Raw genomic sequence first — 23,137 nt, 5'->3', positions numbered from 1 at the left:
GAGCACTGTGGGCATGGGCTTTGCCCCCCACCCAGCACCATCAGCACGTGCCTGAAGCCTCTCTGGACATGGCCCAGGCCCCCGGTGGAGTCCTCGTCGCCTTCTGGGCAGAGTCTGTGGACACTGTGGCCCTCTGGGAATCTTACTGCAGTCTCCAGCGAGGGATCTCGGGGTGCGGGGGCATCTTGAGTCCAGTCAGGGGCCTACATAGGGCACAGGGGAGACGTAGGGTCAGCATCTGGGCCGGGCGGACTCTGTCCAGAGTCCGGGGCCCTCCCGAGTGTCCTGTGTCCTCTGGCCGCCACTGCAGGAGGGAAGCCGCGCTGATGGCTCGCTCCCTCCCCACTCCCTTCTCGCTCCCTCTGTTCGCCCGCCCACCCCGGTTCTGGCGGGAAGCCTAGTGGAGCGCTCCTTCCCCACACGCAGCAATCGCGGCTCCACAAGCGAAGGCTGGCTGGAGGCAGCGGCGGCGGCGGCGGTTTTTCTTCTTTTTTCTCCTTTCTCTGCTACTCCCGCGTGCTGGGAGCTGGCTCCCAGTGTGGCAGGAGCGGCGGGAAAGCAGGAATGAAGGAAGGAAGGAAGGAAGGAAGGAAGGAAGGAAGGAAGGAAGGAAGGAAGGACGGAAGGACGGACCCGGGCTTCCAGCCCGGGGATCCTGGGAGAACGAGTCCGTCACAGACTGGTACCGGACTACAGGAAAAATGGCCGCCGAGAGGAATCATGGTAGACGTAGTCCTGGACCGGGAATCGGGTCCAGGAGCCCCAGGGGCTACGGAGAGCGGCAGGACCGTCCATGCAAGGCTCGGGGGAGTGTCCACGGTCCCGGACACGCACCGCGGGGACCACACACCCCGCCCCCGGAAACACAGTCACCCCGAGTCCTTAGGGCCCCTCCCCGGCCCTGGCAACGCACAACCCCCGGCGCCACCAAACCCTAGCAATGCCCCACCCCTAGCCAAGCCTCAGCCATAGCCAGGCCATAACCACAGCCCCCCAGTCCCCCTAAGGGCCCGCTGACCCAGAGTGCCCGGTCACCCGGCCCCCACCCCCCCGGCCGTGGCAACGCCCCACCTACCCAGAGCGCCAACCACCTCTACCAACGCCCCACCCCTAGCCCATTACAGAATTAGTGACCAGTATAATAAACCCTTTCCCTTATACTGCAGATAAGTTGGAGGACACTCATCTATTTTCCTTCTCACTGACCACTTAAGACCCAGCCTTGCAGCGGTTACAAGAATTTCTTTCCAGCACTGAGACACAGAAGCAGGACTAAGTGTTCAAAACAATTCTAAACTACATAGTGTGAGAAAAGTTGGTCTATATAAACTCAAGGTCAGCCTGGTCTACAAAGCTAGTTTCAGGACAGCCAAAGCTACACAAAGAAACCTCGTCATAAACAACAAAAATGTATTAATTTAGTTGTCTGTGATGTGCCCAACTATAATTCAGGTACATTGGAGATAAGGTGGTCAAATAACGCTGATTCTCTACAAGATTCTAGTCTATACAGTGAGTTCCAGGACAGCCAGAGATTCATAATGAGGATATTTTTTAAACAAAAAGAAAAAATTAAAACTTATAAATAAAAGTAATAAACATGATATTTTTGGTATGACTAATTTGGAACACTGATGAAGATATAAGGTGATTAATTTATCCTTGAGGTCCTAACAGGTTTAGATAGATGGCAAGGGATATAAACAACTAAGTTAACCCAGCCTTACAGAAAGTACTAGAAGGAAATCCCGAACAAAGGAAGCTCACTTCACCAACAAAAAATAAAGCAACAGATAACCTCACATCAGCAAACCAAAGGAAGGGAAACACACAACAACTCCCACTGAAAAAGAACAGGAATTAACAACCACTGGTCATTAATAGCACTTAATATCAATGGTGTCAACTCACCTATAAAAGGACACAAACTAAGAAAATGGATAGGAATACAAGATCCAGACTTCTGTTGTATACATGAAACACGCCTCAACCTCAAAGACAGACATTGCATCAGAGTACAGGATAAGTTTTTCCGATTAAACGCACCTAAGAAAAAAGTAGGTGTAGCTATCCTAATATCTAACATAAAATAAATCAGAAGAGATGAAGAAAGACAGTTTATATTCATAACAAGATAAATCTATAAAACTGGAGTCTCAATCCTTAACATTTATGCCCCAAATACAAGAGCATTCACATGTGTAAAAGAAACATTAAAAAAGCTTAAAATATACACAAAAATCCACACACTAATAGTAGGAGGCTTCGATATTCCACTAACCACAATATTACTTTGTTATACAAGACAAAACATTAATAGAGAAATAAGGAAACTAACAGATGTCATGAATGAAAAGGAGTTAACAGACATATACAGAACATTTCACCTGAACACAAATGAATAAACCTTCTTCTCAGCACCTCAGAACCTTCTCTGAAACTGACCACATACTGCATAGCAAAGCAAATATCCACAGGAAAAAAAAAATTGGAGTAACCCTATGTATCTTAGTGGATCAACAAGGTTTAAAGTTAGAACTTAAAAACAACAGTACTATCAGAAATCATAGAAATTCATGGAAATAAAAGAGTAAACTATTGAACCACCCCTAGGTCAAGGAAAAAATAAAAAAAGAAATTAAAGAATTCCTAAAATTAAGCAAAAATGAAGCCACAAAGTACCCAAACATATGGGACACTATGAAAGCAATGATACGGGGAAAGTTCATAGCACATAAAGAAAGTGGAGGGGCTAGAGACAAGGCTCAGAGGTTAAGAGCATTGCCTGCTGTCCCAAAGGTCCTGAGTTCAATTCCCAGCATCCACATGGTGGCTCACAGGTATCTGTAATGGGGTCTGGTGCCCTCTTCGGGCCTGCAGGCATACACACAGACAGAATATTGTATACATAACAAATAAATAAATGTTTAAAAAAAGTGGAGAAAGGTCACTAGATAAACTCTTTTCTAAACTAACAAAAAAAAAGATAGAACATCCAAATTAACACAATCGGAAATGAAAAGGGATACCTAACAACAGACGCTAAGAGAATTCTTAGATCATACTACAAAAACCTGTACTCCACAAAATTAGGAAACATAAAAGAAATGGACATTTTTCTGGTTAGGTACCATATACCAAAAATAAATCAAGACCAGGTGAACAATTTAAATAGACCTATAAACTATAAGGAAATAGAAGCTATCATCAAAAGCCTCACAAACAAAAATATCCCAGGGACAAACAGTTTTAATGCTGAATTATACTCCTCAAAGTGTTCCCCATCATAGAACAAGAAGGAACAATGCCAAAATCTTTTTTTATGAGACTAGTTACCATGATCCCCAAACCACACAAAGACTAAACCAAGAAAGAGAGTTAACTCACTTATGAACTTAGATATCCAAAAATAATCAAGAAAATACTAGCAGACAGAATCGAAGAAAAAAAAATCAAAAAAAGGCTTCATTTTCAAGTCAACTTGATCCCAGAGATGAAAGAATGGTAAAAAATAAAAAAAACTATTAATATAATACATCATGTAAATAAAATGAAAGAAAAAAACATATGACAAACTCATTAGATGCTGAAAGAGCATTTGACAAAATATGATACCCCATCATGATAAAGGTCTTGGAGAGATCAGGGGTACAAGAAAGATATCTAAAAAATATAAAAGCACATGTCAGAATGGCTAAGTCCAAAAAAAACAATGATAACATAAGCTGAAGAGGATGTGAAGTAACTGTTGGGAATGCAAACTTGTGCAACCACTTTATAAATCACTATGGATGTTTCACAGAAAACTGGAAATCAAAGCACCCCAAGATCCAAAAATGCCACTATTGGAATTATAACAAAAAGACGTGCAATCATACTACAAAGATATATGTTCAACTATGTTCATAGAAGCATTTTTTTGTAATAGTCAGAACCTGGTAACACACTGAATACCCCTCAACTGAAGAATGGATAAAGAAAATGTGGAACATTCACATAGTTAGATTACTACTCAGTGGTAAAACAAAAAGATATGTTAAATTCTACATGCAAATGGATGGAACTAGAAAACACCATCCTGAGTCAGGTAACTCAGGCCCAAAAAGATGAATATGGTATTATGTACTCAATGATAAGTGGATATTAGCTATAAAAAGAGGATATTGACTCTATAGTTCATGATCCTAGAAGCTAAGTAACAATGTGAACCCTAAGAAAAACATATAAATCCACTTGGAATTCAAAATATAAAAGATCAGCTGAAATAAAATGGGAACACAAGGATGGGGAAAAAGAAAGGTAGGAGAAGAGAAGGGGGAAAGGGGAGGGGTGAAGAGAACTTGAGGAAATGGGATCATTGAGATAGAGGAAGGTCAGAGATGAGAGCAAGGAAAGAGATATCTTGATAGAGGGAGCCATTATGAGGTTATCAAGAAACATGACTTTAGTAAATTCCTAGGAATCCACAAGGATGACCACAGATAAGACCCTAAGCAATAGAGAAGGGGGGACCTGAGCTGGCCTTCTCTTGTAGTCAGAATGATGAATAACTTAAATATCACCAAAGAACATACATCCATCGAATGATGGAAGCAGAGGCAGAGACACACATCAAAGCTCTGGACTGATCTTTCAAAGTTCAATTGAAGAGTGGAAGGAGTGAGAATGAGCAAAGAGGTCAAAACCATGATGGGCTCACCCACTGAAACAGTTTAACTGAGCTAATGGGAGCTAACCAACACCACTAAGACTGGGAAGGAACCAGCATAGGTCCAAACTATTCATTCATAGTATTCCTTGTATGTGTACCATTACAGAGTAACTGACCAGTGTAATAAACCCTTTCCCTTACAGCTCTGAAATTCTGAAGCCAAACATAGGTCACATGCAAACAACAATCCTTGATAAATAAAGCAAAATTCATGATTTTTCTCATTTCTGGGAAGTCTTAGAGGCAAGAGGGTGATGATTTAAATTATGTAATTATAATCCACAAAAATTAATATAAAAAGGTGAAAAGGGTTTATGGTCATGTGCTCTCTGGCTGTACAGCTTAAATATGGAAAATAACATTTCTTTTAGAAACTGGAACACAATTTTATCAAGTTCTATTTTTCTCAGACTAGTGCAACTGCTATAATTTGTTTTCATGAGTTTGGTTCTTTATCCGAGTTCTTGATTCTTTATTCTGTGGATGCAAGAAATGGACACTCAGAACATTTAGCAATCATATAAAATGGATTGACTCACTACCTATTTCTTATGTGAGCTATGGTCAAAGGGGGAATGCTTTCATGCACACATTAAGGCCCAGCCTTGAAGCAGATGCAAGACTTTCTTTCCAGCAATGAGCAGCAGAAGAAGGATTGGGTGTTCAAAACAATTCTAAAATACATAAATTTGGAAAAGACAGATCTCTAAACTCAAGGTCAGTCTACAAAGCTAGTTTCAGGACAGCCAAAGCTACACAAAGAAACCTTGTCTTGAAAAACAAAAATGTATTAATTTAGTTATCTGTGATGTGCCCAACTATAATTCAGATACATTAGAGATAATTTGGGCAAATCACGATGATTTTCTAAATGATCATAGTATATACAGTAAGTTCCAAGACAGCCAGAGATTCATAACAGAGGACCAAGAGGTGAGTGAAAAGATACCCAGCCGAGGTCCTCAAAAACCTGGGTTAGTTAAAAAGACAGCAGGAGAGGTTCCTGCTGAGAGAACCAAGAGGGGAACTATAAACCACAAGCTGTGAGAGCAAGCCAGGAGAACAGAGCAAGAGAGCATGCTAAAGGAAACCTGAGAGGCTGCCTGAGACACAGAGCAGACCAAGAACAATTCCCAAAGACTCTGGCAGCAACTGGAAGAATTGGACCAACAGAATAGAAAAGATGGAAGAGAGAATCTCAGGGGTTGAAGATAGCTATATGAAAGAAATTAATAAGACGAAAAAAATTAAATATAACAAATTCTTACAGAAAATATCCAGGAAATATGGGAAAACATCAAAAGACAAAAATTAAGAATGACAGTGATAGAAGAACCCAAGCTCAAAAACACTGAAAACACATTCTCCAACATTATACAAGAAAAATTTCCAAACTTAAAGAAGGATAGCCCTACAAATATAGAAGAAGCATACAGAACACAAGATAGACTGGATGAAAATAAAGTCCTATCACCATAATTAAAATACAAAACATATAAACTAAAGACAGACTATTATGAGCTGCAAAGGGAAAAGGTCAAATACAAAACAAGGGTAGATGATCAGAATTACACCTGACTTCTCAATGGAAACCAAGAAAGCCAGAAGGCAATGATCAGATGTGATGCAGACACTAAGAGACCACAGATGCAAGCACAGATATATATACCCTGCAAACATTTCAACCACCATCGATGGAGGCAATGAGATATTCCATGCCAAAACCACATTTAAACAACACATAGCCACAAACCCAGCCTGACAGAAAGTACTAGAAGGAAAACCCCAAACCAAGAAAGCTAACAGAACCCACAAAAACTCATAAAACAGATAACCTCGCATCAGCAAAACCAACCTGCAAAGACATTGTATCCAAAAAACAAAAAGTATTTCAAAGATTAACAGCAACAAGAAAACTAAAAATAAGTAAATAAAGAAGCATATAATTAATTTTGGGGAACTTAATACCTAAAAACAAATATGCTGTGTATAGTAAAGTTGCAGAATATAATGAATACAATTCAATGACAATTTCCAAAAATTTGTAACAGAAAAGCTGATTACAAAGCTTCATTCATAGTGGAAACACTCAGAGTGATCAATAAGATTATAAAAACATAGTACACAGACTGACATAATATTACTTATGGCGGGAAAGTAGTGGTGTACATCTTTAATCACAGCATTTTGGAGGCAGACACAGGCAGAGACAGAGAAACCCAAACATCAAAAAAAAACTTATATCAAGGCTATAACAATCGGGAATGTGAATAATATTTAAGAAAAATATTTAGAAACATATTCTAATATAACTATTGATAACAATAAAACAAAACATTTGACAAAAGAAAGTATTGGAGAAAGAAATCTGTCTTAGGAGCGATAGAGAAAGTACCGCAAGGATTTAGAAAAATAGAATATTTAAATTCTACTTTGTGTTAGGAATATTTCCCAAGTGAGCTCTTTGACAAAGCAAAAATTACCAATCAAGCCCAATTTAAAAGATTTTTTTTGTAAGAGGTTTACAGGGGAAAAAAACAGATAGAAGCAAAGGACTGGGGAATGAATGTAGCTCAACCAGAAGAGGTAGGGAGTGTAGGCTTGAGGGGGTAGGGGAGGGGCCAATGCCTCAGGCAGCATGGTGCTGATGCTGGCTAACGTGGGGGTGGACCGAGAGCACAGAGACCAAAAAACCGTGGAAAGAAAACCATATATATGTAAGTTTTGCTCATTTGTATCAGACAGGTTCAATTTAATATATTTTTTTAAGAGGCTTACAGGGGCAAAAAAAGACCTGGCTTTAAACTGTATGTGCCCATTTAGAAAATTTGAACAACCAGGTGGCCTAAGTCCATTTCAGAACATCCTCAAAAGTGGCTCTTAGGTCAAAAAGGGGTCGGAGAGATTGAATAACCGACATCCCAATACAAACAGATCTCCGCCTCAGCAAACCCAGATCCCGCAGGATTGGCAGCAACCTGACTATAATTCCCAGCGTGAGCACATGATTTCAAATGGAAATCCGAAAATGACAAGAATAAGTACGAATGGGTCTCCCCAAACACTATAGCATAGACAAGAAAAGGAACTCACCAGGACACAGCAGCTGTAGCCCAGAAGCAGTTTTTAAGCTTGGCATAGAGAGCTGGAACTGAAGACTAGGGGCCTTTCAAAATGAGGCCTGCCATGTAGAAAGGACCTGCCCTAGGCTAGGTGGGAACCTCCAAATGTTAGAAATATTTCCTAAGCGAGCTCTCTGAGGAAGCAAAAATTGCCAAACAGGCCAAATCAAAACCATAAAAATTAAGAAATATCCAGGTTTAAAGGGAGATCTGTGCTCTAGGGTGGCCCTGAGAGGGAAATGGGAAACCTCAGGAATGCAACACCTGGGAGGAAGAAAGGAAGACCACATGTTTCTCTTTGGGGAGGGGGGGGATGAATTAAGTATCCTGGGGAGGGGTCAGGACCTGGCATGCTGGGATTTGAAGTCCAGAACAGGCCTGGTAGCTGGGATAGATGCTAAGGACTGGGGCCTAAGCTCCCAACCTAACTCTTTCTGTGTCTTAATGTCTCGTAAGAACTGCTACATCCTTATACCATTAATTCTATTATCAATTATACTCTTCTAGATCACTGTTTAGCAGTGGAGTGCTACTATACACAGGAGAAACATTTTACAAGCCACTGTAATAAATATTTTCTCAGCATGTATATCACATATCAGCTTATATAGCACAATATGCTACTATAACAGGACTGCAGAGTCTCCATCTCCCCAGGAAATCCATACACAGGGAAGCTCAAAGTATGATGTAGTTATAATCTCGAAAAATTATTGTGAAAAGTTGAAGCAAGCTTTACGGCCATGTGTTACTATGGGAAATGCTTATACCATTAATTCTATTAGAAAATCATGAAATCTTATTTCACAGTTTAGCAGTAGACTGCTACTCTACAGAGGAAAAACCATTTACAAGCTCCACAAAAATAACTACAGAGGCAACGTAAACCTAAATGCTAAAAGTGTTATGGTATTCAACCTCACTCTGCAAGTCATGTCTGTTTTTCTTCTGGGGGACGACATCACACAGAAGGCCTCTGTGCATAGAGGCCATAATGTTGAGCCTAACCTGGGAAGACCACATTTTACAGAATCACACAGCGTTTGAGAAAAGGGCCGCGCATGTGCATAGTAGAGCGTCTGCCCGCCTGATCTAAAAGACCACATTTCACAGAAGCACCCAGAGTTAGACAAAGATGCCATGCACGTGGAGAGTACTGCATCTGCCTGCCTGATTTAAAAGACCACATTTCCCAGAATCACCCAGAGTTCCACTAAAAGGCCATGCATGCGCAGTAGACCTCACTCTGCAAGTCCTGTCTATCCCTGTCTCTATCTTTGGCCGGCCTGCCATGTGTGTCCCTGTCTGGGACCAGCCACTACTAGGGAACCAGCAGCCATCTCTGCCTGAGAATGGCTGCTCTCAGGGCCCAATGCCTGACACCACATAGCCTGCCACCCCCACTCAGGCCACCACTCTGGGACTGGCAGCCATTTCTGCATGGGACTGGCTGCTCCCAGGGACCTCTGCCTGCCACCACATGTCCTGCCACAACCACTCAGGCCACCACTCTGATGGTCTTAGGCCAGTCCTGTGATAGGATCATTTGATCCCGATAGGAAGCTGTGACCACAAAAGTTAAGAAACCCTGCTATAAACTGATATAAATAAACAGCATTTGAGAAAAAATGGAATGAAATACTTAAACTAGAAAACATCGAAAAATATACCAGTAATGCGTCTAAATTAAATAAATGTTAAAAATAACGCCAACAAATGATAATTTAAAATGATAAAAAAATTAATAATAGAACAATTTTCTATCCTAAATTTGAAATGGAGTAGTCCCTTCCCTGAGAGAAAGAATGGCATTAATAAGAGACTATGACTTTGTTCCACTAAACAGCACTGAATCATGTCATTGTGGCTGGTGATAGCAAAAAGTTAGAAGCATTATAATTATGTATTGCTAAAAAGACAATAAACATCACCATAATACTACCAGCTTTGAAACATTTATAAGACAAACCGGAAAGTGAATGCAATATTCAAAAATTCTAGAAACCACACCATCAATTTTCAAATCTCTCTTCCCACTGCACACCAAGAGCATGACTCTGTTTGTACACTGGACTGTGGTATTACAAGCAAAATATCCAGGCTTGAAGGGTCTCCCCTTCCTCTCCCCTTCCTCTCCCCAAGGGCGTCCAGGACACCGTGGGCATGGGCTCTGGCGTCCCCTCCCCCCAGCACCATCAGCGCATACCTGAAGCCTCTCTGGGCATGGCCCAGGCCCCGGTGGAGTCCTGGTCGCTGTCTGGGCAGAATCTGTGGACACTGGGGCGCACTGTGGCCCTCTGTGCCCTATGTGGCCCTCTGGGAATCTTCCTGCAGCCTCCAGCGCGGCATCCCGGGGTCCGGGGGCATCCTGAGTCCAGTCAAGGGCCTGCGGAGGGCACGGGGGAGACGTGGGGTCAGGGTCTGGGACGCGCAAAGGGGGCCTGGCGGACTCTGGTCTCTGTCTGTGCAGAGTCTGGAGGCCTCCTGAGTGTCCTGTGCCTGCACAGGGGCGACCAAGACACCGTGGGCATGGGCTTTGCACCCCCCAGCACCATCAGCACGTACCTAAAGCCTCTCTGGGCATGGCCCAGGCAACCGGTGGAGTCCTGGTCGCCTTCTGGGCAGAGTCTGTGGACACTGTGGCGCTCTGGGAATCTTCCTGCAGTCTCCAGCGAGGGATCTCGGGGTGCGGGGGCATCTTGAGTCCAGTCAGGGGCCTACAGAGGGCACAGGGGAGACGTGGGGTCAGCGTCTGGGCCGGGCGGACTCTGGCCGGAGTCCGGGGGACTCCCGAGTGTCCTGTGTCCGCCGGGGGGGGGGGGCCCCGCCGGCCGCGCGGGTGGTTCGCTCCCTCCCCCCTCCCTGCTCCCTCCCTTAGTTCGCCCCCCCCCCCCCCGCCCCGGTTCTGGCCGGAAGCCCCACGAGTCGCTCCTTCCGCCCCCAGCCGGCCCCTCGAATTCACCCGCAAAGATCGCGGCTCCACAAGCGACGGCTGGAGGAGGCGGGGGGGGGGGGGGGGGGGGGGGGAGCGGCGGTTTCTCTACTTCTCACGCCTGTTGGGAGACGGCTCCCACCGTGGCAGGAGCGGCGGGAAAGCAGGAAGGAAAGAAGGAGCCCTGGCTTCCAGCCCGGGGATCCTGGGAGAACGAGTCCGTCACAGACTGGTACCGGACTACAGGAAAAATGGCCGCCGAGAGGAATCATGGTAGACGTAGTCCTGGACCAGGAACCGGGTCGCGGAGCCCCCGGGGGGTGGGGGGGCACGGGGAGCGGCGGGGCCATCCTCGCACGACGGGGGAGTGTCCACGGTCCCGGACACGCACCGCGGGGACCACACACCCCGCCCCCGGCAACACAGTCACCCCGAGTCCTTAGGGCCCCTCCCCGGCCCTGGCAACGCCCAACCCCCGGCGCCACCCAACCCTAGCGACGCCCCACCCCTAGCCAAGCCTCAGCCCTAGCCAGCCCAAGCCATAACCACAGCCCACCCAGTCCCCCTAAGGGCCCGCTGACCCAGAGTGCCCGGTCACCCGAGCCCCTCCCCGGCAGTGGCAACGCCCCACCTACCCAGAGCGCCAACCACCTCTACCAACGCCCCACCCCTAGCCCATTACAGAATTAGTGACCAGTATAATAAACCCTTTCCCTTATACAGCAGATAAGTTGGAGGACACTCATCTATTTTCCTTCTCACTGACCACTTAAGACCCAGCCTTGCAGCGGTTACAAGAATTTCTTTCCAGCACTGAGACACAGAAGCAGGACTAAGTGTTCAAAACAATTCTAAACTACATAGTGTGAGAAAAGTTGGTCTATATAAACTCAAGGTCAGCCTGGTCTACAAAGCTAGTTTCAGGACAGCCAAAGCTACACAAAGAAACCTCGTCATAAACAACAAAAATGTATTAATTTAGTTGTCTGTGATGTGCCCAACTATAATTCAGGTACATTGGAGATAAGGTGGGCAAATAACGCTGATTCTCTACAAGATTCTAGTCTATACAGTGAGTTCCAGGACAGCCAGAGATTCATAATGAGGATATTTTTTAAACAAAAAGAAAAAAGAAAAAATTATAAATAAAAGTAATAAACATGATATTTTTGGTATGACTAATTTGGAACACTGATGAAGATATAAGGTGATTAATTTATCCTTGAGGTCCTAACAGGTTTAGATAGATGGCAAGGGATATAAACAACTAAGTTAACCCAGCCTTACAGAAAGTACTAGAAGGAAATCCCGAACAAAGGAAGCTCACTTCACCAATAAAAACTAAAGCAACAGATATCCTCACATCAGCAAAACCAAAGGAAGGGAAACACACAACAACTCCAACTGAAAAAGAACAGGAATTAACAACCACTGGTCATTAATAGCACTTAATATCAATGGTGTCAACTCACCTATAAAAGAAAAGAAAAAACCGTATGACCAACTCATTAGATGTTGAAAAAACATTTGACAAAATATGATACCCCATCATGATAAAGGTCTTGGAGAGATCAGAGGTACAAGAAAGATATCTAAAAAATATAAAAGCACATGTCAGAATGGCTAAGTCCAAAAACACCAATGATAATAACATAAGCTGAAAAGGATGTGAAGTAACTGTTGGGAATGCAAACTTGTGCAACCACTTTATAAGTAACTATGGATGTTTCACAGAAAACTGGCAATCAAAGCACCCCAAGATCCAAATGCCACTATTGGAATTATAACAAAATGACGTGCAATCATACTACAAAGATATATGTTCAACTATGTTCATAGAAGCATTTTTTTGTAATAGTCAGAACCTGGTAACACACTGAATACCCCTCAACTGAAGAATGGATAAAGAAAATGTGGAATATTCACATAGTTAGATTACTACTCAGTGGTAAAACAAAAAGATATGTTAAATTCTACATGCAAATGGATGGAACTAGAAAACCCCATTCTGAGTCAGGTAACTCAGACCCAAAAAGATGAATATGGTATTATGTACTCAATGATAAGTGGATATTAGCTATAAAAAGAGGATATTGACTCTATAGTTCATGATCCTAGAAGCTAAGTAACAATGTGAACCCTAAGAAAAACATATAAATCCACTTGGAATTCAAAATATAAAAGATCAGCTGAAATAAAATGGGAACACAAGGATGGAGAAAAAGAAAGGTAGGAGAAGAGAAGGGGGAAAGGGGAGGGGTGAAGAGAACTTGAGGAAATGGGATCATTGAGATAGAGGAAGGTCAGAGATGAGAGCAAGGAAAGAGATATCTTGATAGAGGGAGCCATTATGAGGTTATCAAGAAACATGACTTTAGTAAATTCCTAGGAATCCACAAGGATGACCACAGATAAGACCCTAAGCAATAGAGAAGGGGGGACCTGAGCTGGCCTTCTCTTGTAGTCAGAATGATGAATAACTTAAATATCACCAAAGAACACACATCCATCAAATGATGGAAACAGAGGCAGAGACACACATCAAAGCTCTGGACTGATCTTTCAAAGTTCAATTGAAGAGTGGAAGGAGTGAGAATATGAGCAAAGAGGTCAAGACCATGATGGGCTCACCCACTGAAACAGTTTAACTGAGCTAATGGGAGCTAACCAACACCACTAAGACTGGGAAGGAACCAGCATAGGTCCAAACTATTCATTTGGAATGTGGTTGACAGTGATATGGCTCAGGAAGACTGATGGGTCACTGGGAGTGGAACCAGAATTTATCTCTACTGCTTCTACTGGCTTTTTGGGAAAGTATTCTCTTTAGATGGATACCTTGTTACATCCTACCTAGTAGAGAATGCCTTGGAACTTCCACAAAGCAATGTGCCTTACCTTCTGTAAGGATTGGATGGGTGGATGCTTGTTTGTTCCCAAGTGCTCAGACCTGAAATAATGACAAAGAAACCATATTATTAGTAATGCTGTTTTGTAACATGAACGGCCAACATTGAAACAATTCAAAGAGAGCATAACAACATTTAGTAACAAGATTCCCTGTGTATTTTCCATCTTTATGTGGCTTTACTGAACCTGTATTTCTTCTATTTTCACTTTTACTTAAAAAGACAGGTTCTCTGTGTAACTTTGTCCTGGAATAACTCTGAACGCTGTCCTTGAACTCAAAGAGATCTGAGTTAGCAGTGCTGAGATTAAAGGTGTGTGCTATCATGGAGACCTGTCTGTCCAGGCCTCCCAGGCATTGGGATTAAAGGTGTGTCCTGCCACACCTTGAAGTCACAAAGGTCAATCTTCCTCTGCCCCAAGTGAGACTGAAGTCTCACAACAGATCTACTTCTGGCTCCCAAGTGTTGGGATTAAAGGTGTGTACCACCACAACCAAGTACTCTTTTTTTCCACTTTAAGAACTTTGAGCCAGGTGTACAGAGCTAGTTCCAGGACAGGCTCCAAAGCCACAGAGAAACCCTGTCTCGAAAAACCAAAAAAAAAAAAAACCTTTGACCTTTGCCATGCATATATTTTAAACATACCATAAACCATTTAGTGGTTTTCTTCAGCTTTGAATCTCTCTTTACTGTATATATCAGCTGGATCTAGCACATTCCTTAGCTTTCTGTGATTCTAGCCTTGTGGCTGAGGTACCAGCCAGAGCAGCCTTCATTGCCACAACTCTACAGTGTTTCAAATTTCCAGACAGCAAGAAAGCAGCAGCATTCTGCTCACAGACCATAATCACTTGCTTTCTTAGTCAGAATGCCTGCCTGAAAGAATCAGAGTTTGCCCTGGCAGGAAGGAATAGAAAGCAAGCATATTAAAATGGTGCAGCTTTTTTTCTGCTGCAGCTGAAAACTGAGAAGCACATGTTCAGGTTTTCATCAACACCATTTAAGTGTTTCAAAGCAAGACCTCTTAAAGAGCTTCAGGGTTTTGCAGCTAAAACTGAGTCAGGAAGCTTCTCTTGGATGAGAGAGCTTGCTTGCCTCTAGGAAGCAGAACCAAGAAATTGCTGCTACCAAGAAAACATGCTAACTATATTCGTTCCAAACTTTATCAGGCTTTCTGTAGATGCAGTTTACACCATAGACGCCATTCTGTAACATGGCAGGGACCTGCATGTTGGGATTTCTTCACTGCCCAGTTCCCCACAACTGGCAAACCCTAAGGAAAATCACACAAAGATCTACATAATATATAAAACTGATTGGTAAATTAGCCATGTGGCTCAGTACCTTTCACAGCAGGGCAGATCACATGTTGCTTCTTAGGAGTCTGGGCAGGAGTATGGGAAGAGCTTCCTTCTTCCCAGAATACTCCTGTCCTCATCACCACACCTCTACTTCCTATCTGGTTGACCTACCTATACTTCCTGCCTGGCCAATCAGCGTTTATTTAAAGTATGATTGACAGAATTCAGACAATTCTCATGCACCACTGTTTGGCATAAGCCTGTTTCTGGCTAACTCACATCTAAGTGGTGGTGCACATCTTTACTACCAGCACTTAGGAGGCAGACACAGGCAGATCTCTGTGAGTTCAAAGCCACAGAAACCCAAAACTCAAAAAAAAAAGACCTTAAAACAAAGGTATAGCAATCAGGAACGGGATAAATATTAAGGATAAATATTTATAAAAGTATTTAGGATAAGTATTTATAAAAATATTTAGGATAAAAATATTTAGGATAAATATTTATAAAAATATTTAAAAAATGGAATTTAATTTAGTATCCTGGAACTAAACATCAATGAATAATACCATTACAACTGGTGGTAGCAGAAAGTTAGAACAGTTTAATCATGCATTGCTAAATCAACAGCACTGTAGTTCTACCAGCTATTAAACTATTTTAAACATTTATAAGACAAACTTGAAAGGAGACTGCAATATTTAGAACTTCATAGAAACCATATTGTCAGTTTTACAGTCTATCTTCGAACTGCACACAAAAAGCATGACTCTGTTTGTACACTGGACAGTGATATAACAAGCAGAATATCCTATCACACCAGGACTGCAGCTCACCTTAATAGACCTGGATAGAGGTGGGTGGTCCTTGGACCTCCCACAGGGCAGGGAAACCTGATTGCTCTTTGGGCTGAGGAGGGAGGAAGACTTGATTGGGGGGGGGGTAGGAGGTGGTGGGGGGAAGAGGCAGAAATCTTTAATAATTAAATTAATTTAATTAATTAATTAATAAAAATAAAATAAAAAATTTTATTAAAAGCAAAAAAAACAATTATGCAATCCTACTTCACAGTTTAACAGACGAGTGCTACTCTACACAGGAGAAACCATTTACAAGCTCCACCATTTGCAGCTCCAGGCAATCTGCTCCCTGCAGACACAGCCCATGCAGTGAATTTTTTCAGAGGCTGCAAGCAGGGTGTTGCAAGGATCACTTAGGACTACTTAGAAATAGGCAGGAACACACTAAACTCTGACTGTCCACTGGCTCCCACCCAGCCAGGAAAAGGCGCACCACACAACAGCCACAACTCAACCTAGTTTGGGAACAGCGACCCCCGACTTCACCCGCCAAGCCAAGCCACTCCTCTGCACATGGGGAGAGCTGCCACGTGCACCAAGACCGGCCATTCCTCCCCACCTGGGGACTTTGGCCCCTCACTCACCTTAGCCCACCGCTCCTCCCATCTGTGGAGAACAAACACTAACCATGGTGCAGCTGCCTAGCTGATAAACTCTCTCTCCCTACAGGCGCAGTGCATGGAAGAGGATGTGGTTTCTTCGGGAAGCACTAAACCGGAAGCCTGGCTCCTGGAAGAACCCTCCCATTTGACTGTAGGGTCGGCTGGAGGCTCTCATTGGTTAGTGAGGTCAGAGTGACAAAAGCAGTTGAGCAGAAAGAGACACGGCACAGCATTCGCAGCACTGGCTGCTAATCTAAGGACAGACCTAGCCCAGATTGACTGGAGGTTTCAGTCAAATTCAACAGAAAGTCTCTGGCAAATGTAAATAAATGGGTTCGGTTAAAAAGGAAGTATACAAATTCAGAAAGGAGCTAACATATTAATCATGCATGAAAGGTTTGGCTCCTCAAAGCAGCATACTGCTGGCACTGTTTTCTCTAGAGGAATATAAATTTAAAATAAAACTAAAACGTCAAGTGGACAACTTTTTTTATATCTTCTAAATGGCAGCAGATATTAAGCTAAAATGATACAGTCATTTCTCACAAAGCTTAATCAGGCTTTTGTTTAATTAAGAAGGGCACAGAGGCTATACTGCTTGCCTATCATTCCTACTGAAAAGATGGTACTTTTCCAAGAAATATATAACTTACTCAGTTAGTTTGGTAGTGACTTTTTGACATGTAAGGTTACATGCTAAGATTTAATCTGAGATATAATTACAAAGAACACATTATTCCAAATACTTAGTACAAATAGATTCATTCTTGATATAGTAATTATACCAGATGAGTCATAAATGTTTTAACCAAAATAATGAAAAAGAAAGCCTGAGGATAAGCTAATAATGTCAATATCGACTATTACCAAAATGTTCTCCAGGACCTGATCTGTAGAGAACATCAGAGATGACCAAAGGCTCCTGCACAATGAGTGACAGATCAGGGATGTGGAAAAGAATGCTGAGGACATGCCATGTCTTCTGTATAGATGCATTGTTAGGGTTCTGCCTGGGAGATGCAGGAAACCAATTATAAACTATATTAACACTCCTACAGCAGCACCCTGAAGTCTTCCCCAACCATCATCACCCAAGTTGTCGTCTCCATAGAACCATTTGACAGTAAGAAAATTGTACAAAATTTCAAAAGTAGATATCAAATTAATAAAGCCATACAATGCACATGTATGTATTAGTGAGAAAAATATGATGGTGCTATCATTCAATTTTACAAAAAAAATACAAGCCATATCAAAAAAATTATTGCCATTTTTATTTTTGATGAAAACTTGATGAATGGTCTGACTCAAAATGTGTAATAGAAGACTATATAAAAATAACCTTAGCAAGAGAAAATATTTGTTTCTTAAGACAGGGAGATATTAAGTCAGTGGTAAAGTCTTCTTAAAAATAAAAAAAAAAAACAAGGTAAAAAGAAAGTGAGCAGATTTTCTATGTCCATCTCCTTTGATCAACCAGGCCCTGCACAGCTAACAAACCACCCAGAACACATGCTTTTCAACTCATGTCTTAATTTCCCTCTGTGCATGGGCTTGGAAGAACAGAAACAAGAATAAGAGCAAGCCCTTCATGTGATTGTGCAGTTACAGGTAGTTAACTCCTTCCCTGTCCCCCCTTTCTATTCATAATGTCCCTACTAGAAACATGTAGACCAATTCTATAATTTGGAAATTTCTGAGTCAAGGTGTCCACAGAATAGAGCTTCACGCTTCCATGGTGTGCATGTGCACATACAGTTTTCTGCACACTGAGCTTACAAGATATTGGTTTCTCATCATTCTCTAGTTAGTTAAGAAAGTTTTTTTATTTTTAATAAATTAGGTGATCTTGTTCCTTCAGCAGATCCAAGCCTCACCCTGGTCCAGCTGAAACAATCACTAGTAGACAGGTTATAAAAGCATAGGTAAAGTTTTTACTTTCCCTAGTTACTCAAAAAACAAAGCCTGGTTATAATCTAGGACATACTAGTTGTTCCCAACCTTCCTAATGATGTGTCCCTTTAATACAGTTCCTCATGCTGTGTTGACTCCCAACCATAAAATTATTTTCATTGCTACTTCATAAATGATTTTGCTAGTGTCATGAGTCATAAGTAAATATTTTTGTTTTCCAGTGGTCTTAGACACTTAGAATACCCCTGCAAAAGAGTTGTCCAAATTCTAAAGGAATCACAACCCACTAGTTGAGAACTGCTGACATAGCCACTTCTTCCAACACCTTTGGCTTTATAAAAAATCTCTTCTTCGCCAGGCGATGGTGGCGCATGCCTTTAATCCCAGCACTCGGGAGGCAGAGGCAGGCGGATCTCTGTGAGGTCGAGACCAACCTGGTCTACAAGAGCTAGTTCCAGGACAGGCTCCAAAGACACAGAGAAACCCTGTCTCGAAAAACATAAATAAATAAATAAATAAATAAATAAATAAGAATAAAATTAAAAAAATTAAATAATCTCTTCTTTTTGGGGCCCTCAGTTGCTTATGGGGTGAGTGTGAGTATATCCTCCGCCTCCTGAAGTAGAAGCTTTGAAGTTTTCCACTATTGAGAGTGATGCTGGCTGTGGGAGAACTACATATGATTTACAAAGTAGGGAATTCATACACCAGCAGTTTTAGACTACTTGTGTGTAAGTCAATATCGTTCTCACATTTGCTACAATTTAATTATTTAGGTCACTAACTAGTTTATAAATAATCCTGACATTCAAGTCAAATTCTGTGACATGAAATCTGGAGCCCATGGTTTTACTTCATTCTTGTAGAAGGAGCAAGCAGACAATCTTATGAGGTAAACAAAACCTGATTAAGCCTGAAACACAGGCTCTTCACTCCTGGAGAAAATGACGGACATATTGAAAGACATGCATTCATCACACTTAAACAAGGGAATGCAGAAGAAAACGTAGAAAGACATTTAATAGTTAATACTGGTAAATCTTAGGAATTTCAATGCTTTCCTAATTTTCAAACGTAAGGAAAAATTTCCCCAAAAGAATGCAACCAAGGAAAACCACATTCAGTTATGTGTGCTCTTAGTGAAGCCTAATGTGGGTGAGCTTCTGAGTGGATTGTAATCAAAGATGCTCATTTACATCAGAAGATGAGTACCCCACATAGTTGCTAAGAAAAATACAGAGTAGGAAAAAGTAAGACTGTTTTATTCGTTTACTGTGTCAAACGATTTAATTGGGTTTTCTAACCAAACTGTGCACTGGCTGAAGTAAAAATTATGGGAAACATCAAGATAACACAAAATCCCCTGCTCCAGCTGCAGTACTATGTGCACTGAACCCCTGTGTCAGGCCCCAGGAGCATCCCTGTCACTTCCATCTGTGGTGGACACAAAAGGAGGTGGGTGACCTCTATGACCACATTTTCAACACATCTGAAAGCTAAGCACAGTCCTCTCCTGAAGATACATCCAACTGTTGGGTTTATGATCCTTTCCACCAGGGAAGGTGCAGAGAAGCTACTGTGGATGCAGATATGAAGAAAGGTATGTCTATATACAGAGGTTTCCACATAGAGATATAGGAGTGGGAGCATGATTAATAAAAACTCAGAGATAGGTATTAGGGTTCAACCTGAAGACCAGAAAAGCAAAGCAGTCAGTCACTGACTCTGACCTTAACCTCAGTCTGAAAATGGTGATGCTGCCTCCGGGAAGTCTCAGAATGAGACTGTGACTGAGAGCTGTCGCCTCGCCTCCCTTTTTATAATCATCTCTAGTTCCGGGATTAAGGGCATGCACCACCACTGCTTGGTTTCTATGGTAAACTAGGATGGCTACTGATTAAAGGTGTATGTCATTGTAACTACTGGGATTTAAGGTGTATGTCATTGTAACTACTGGGATTAAAGTATGCTGCATAGTAAGTAAGACTGGCCAACATGGCTGTTTTACTTTTCCAAGCTTCAGGCAAGCTTTATTTTTTTAAAATACAAATAAAACGACAATACAGAAGTTTGTCTTAAGACCTAAGAAATTAGCTAAATGTGAAAACTGAAATTCTACTAATGAGAACAAAAATAATTCTCATGCAGTAGTGTAAACTAACAGATCCGTGGTCTGCCTTCAGTTCCCCAGACCTGGTCAAGGGTAAGATATCCTTAGAGTTCACAATGGGAATTTTAATTTTGTGTTGGTTTTTATGATAAAATGTATGCATCACCCCATTGAGAAATACATCTAAATAACTACTTCTAAATGAAGCACAGACACACAAATTACTACCCAAAGCTCTAACTCTTTGAGTGCAAAGTATGTAACTTGGAGAGAAAATAGTTGGGAAAATAAGATAATACCTAATATAAAGATATGCTCACAGCAAGTTAAGGGCAGAGAACATACACTTACTAGGAATAGAAGTCAGTTAGCTATATAGCTGGCTCAGTGCATGGCATTCTGAAGGCCATTACATCAATTCTACACACCAACATAGCATTAAGCACTGAAGGGAACCGTGAATAGCAGTTCAGTTAGCACAAACAGTACCTGCAGCTTTATCCTGCAAGCTTACATTTTCACAGGTTGTGAAGGTTGCCCAGTTCTTTCATGGCCACTGTGCTTGGATAGCATTGCAGTATGGAACCTTTGGATATCGTATTTATATTTATAAATATCTTTAAATTGCAATTCAGTTAGCAATATCTATCATTTGTATGCAAGATTTTTATGTAGATTGTTTGTTTTACCACTATTGGTGGTGGTGCGCTAGAGCAGTGGATCTCCACCTTATTAAAGCTGTGACCCTTTAAAGTAGTTCCTTACGCTGTGGTGACCCCAGACCATATTTCACGGTGTACTGAACAAAGCTTGTCTGAAGATTCTAGTGCAGAGCTAAACCACTAGAAGCCAGGGAGTGGGGGCTCACACCTTTGATCCCAGCAATAGGGAGGTAGATAGGACTAGACAGGACTATAAGGAGGGAGGAGTCAAGAGCACTGCAGTCTGAAGGTTTAGTGGAGACAGATACAGTCTGGAGATGCATCTCAGTTTGAGCCCTGGTAGAGGTAAAAAATCTGTAATGGCTGACACTCTGTTTCTCTGATCTTCAGCATTAACTCCCAGTATCTGACTCTCGGTTTTTATTATTAATAGCAATTAGAATTAATGCTACATCATTGCTACTTCATAACTGCAATTTTGCTACTGTTATGAATTGTAATCAAAATATCTGATATGCGGGATATCTGTTATGTCCCCTGTGAAAGGGTCATTCAGCCACAGGAGGTCATGACCCACGGGCTTAGAACCACGAGCTGGAATCTTGTAAAGCAGCCCTCTACCACTGAGTTAACCCACCTACCTTCCAGCAGCTTGTCCACGCTGGTGACCTTCCGACTGCCATCTATGGTGTAGATTGTGCGGACGCCCTGAGGCAGGTTCACATTGTCAGACAGGAAGCAGGTCAGCTCTATGAGGAGCACATCAAAGGAATGAAAGCGATCATTGGAGATGGCAAAGACCAGGCCTCTGAAGTAACGGTCCCCATTCCGGTAGAAGCATGCCTTCTTGGCCTTCTTCTCTGAGTTTAAGTCCTGCAAATCCGAGGTGCAGTAGAAGTTGCAGTGAGCAATGTGCACCAGGCTGAGGAAGAGCCCATTGCCCTTGGGGCTAGAGATGCTGCTGGCCCCGGAGGAGCTGGGAGCACCTCTCCGCGACCCTGGCCGTGGCCTTCTGTCCCGTTCTTCCAAATTGCTCCAGCTCAATGCTCCTGGTGCTGGCCACCGCGGATACTCAGAGATAGCTCTCCACAAATAAATTAATAAAGGAACGTCCCAACAGCCCCAGCCGCAGTGCGCCGTGATCTGGGTACTCCGGCCTTAAAGCATTGGGACACCTGGTTCGAGCATGGCCATGCTTGCAGATGGACCCGCTCAGCAAGCTAAAAGCGGTTGCAGCTTGTAGCTGCCCAGCTCATTATCCCGCGCCCCCTCTTCGTCACCGACGCGGAGCCCCACGCCCAACAAGCGCTTCCTTCGCCGGGTCACACCTCACAAATAGCGCGCGGGCAGCGGGCCAGGAACCACTAAGTTAAAAGGCAAGAGGATTGCCCAGGTTCGGATCCAGCCCGCGCTTGCTCTCCGGAGTGCAGAAAGGAGGAAGGAAGCTGAGGGGGTGAGGTGGAGCGCGAGCATTGACGAGGCGCCTCGGGGCTATGTTGCGCGGCCTGGGGTCCTGGTCCACGGCCAGTGAGAGGCCAGGCTGACCGTGAGGATCCTCACCACAGCGCTGGGCCCCTGAGGGAAGAGCGCAGTCGCCTCCCACGGGCGCACGCTTGCGGGCATTCGCGCTCCCGGCAGCCTGGCAGAGCCTGGACCCAGGAGGACTCCTTCTGTCCCTCTTGCGATGCCACAAACCACAGGGAAAGGGAGGTGGTGAGGAAGAGGGCAGCGCCCCACAATGAGCGGCTCGACCATTCTTGGAGGCCCCACCCACCTTGCTGCGTGAGCTACGTGCTCCCGGGCTTGGCAGCGCACCCCGAAACAGCCGGGGGGGGGGGGGGGGGGCGGGGCGGCGCTAGTATAACCAGACTAGCCAAAATAACTACAAAGGAAGGAGACTCAAGGGCAGCAAGCACATCCTTAATCCGACTCTCCGGGGAGAACAGAAGTCAACCTGGGGCAGAAATACAAAAACATAGCACTAGGTTTAGACGTGATGTTTATTTTTTTATTG

At 43.1% G+C, this 23,137-nt stretch overlaps 1 protein-coding gene across 1 annotated transcript; it reads right to left on the bottom strand.

The window, feature by feature from the left end:
- Positions 1-66: 66 nt before the first annotated feature.
- Positions 67-22,746, bottom strand: LOC130890448 (serine/threonine-protein kinase DCLK1-like). Its single transcript, XM_057794359.1, has 7 exons — positions 22,669-22,746; positions 22,457-22,487; positions 21,765-22,280; positions 13,664-13,715; positions 10,399-10,550; positions 10,040-10,219; positions 67-203 (listed from the first exon to the last, which is right to left on the bottom strand). The coding sequence occupies exons 1-6, from the start codon at positions 22,744-22,746 to the stop codon at positions 10,212-10,214; spliced, it is 837 nt and encodes a 278-aa protein (XP_057650342.1). The 3' UTR covers positions 67-203; positions 10,040-10,211.
- Positions 22,747-23,137: the final 391 nt, after the last annotated feature.

Source organism: Chionomys nivalis, chromosome 19 (genome assembly GCF_950005125.1).
Source record: "Chionomys nivalis chromosome 19, mChiNiv1.1, whole genome shotgun sequence".
Lineage (NCBI taxonomy): Eukaryota > Metazoa > Chordata > Mammalia > Rodentia > Cricetidae > Chionomys > Chionomys nivalis.
The sequence above is the reverse complement of the archived record's forward strand: the minus strand, read 5'-3'. Positions and strand labels throughout refer to the sequence as shown.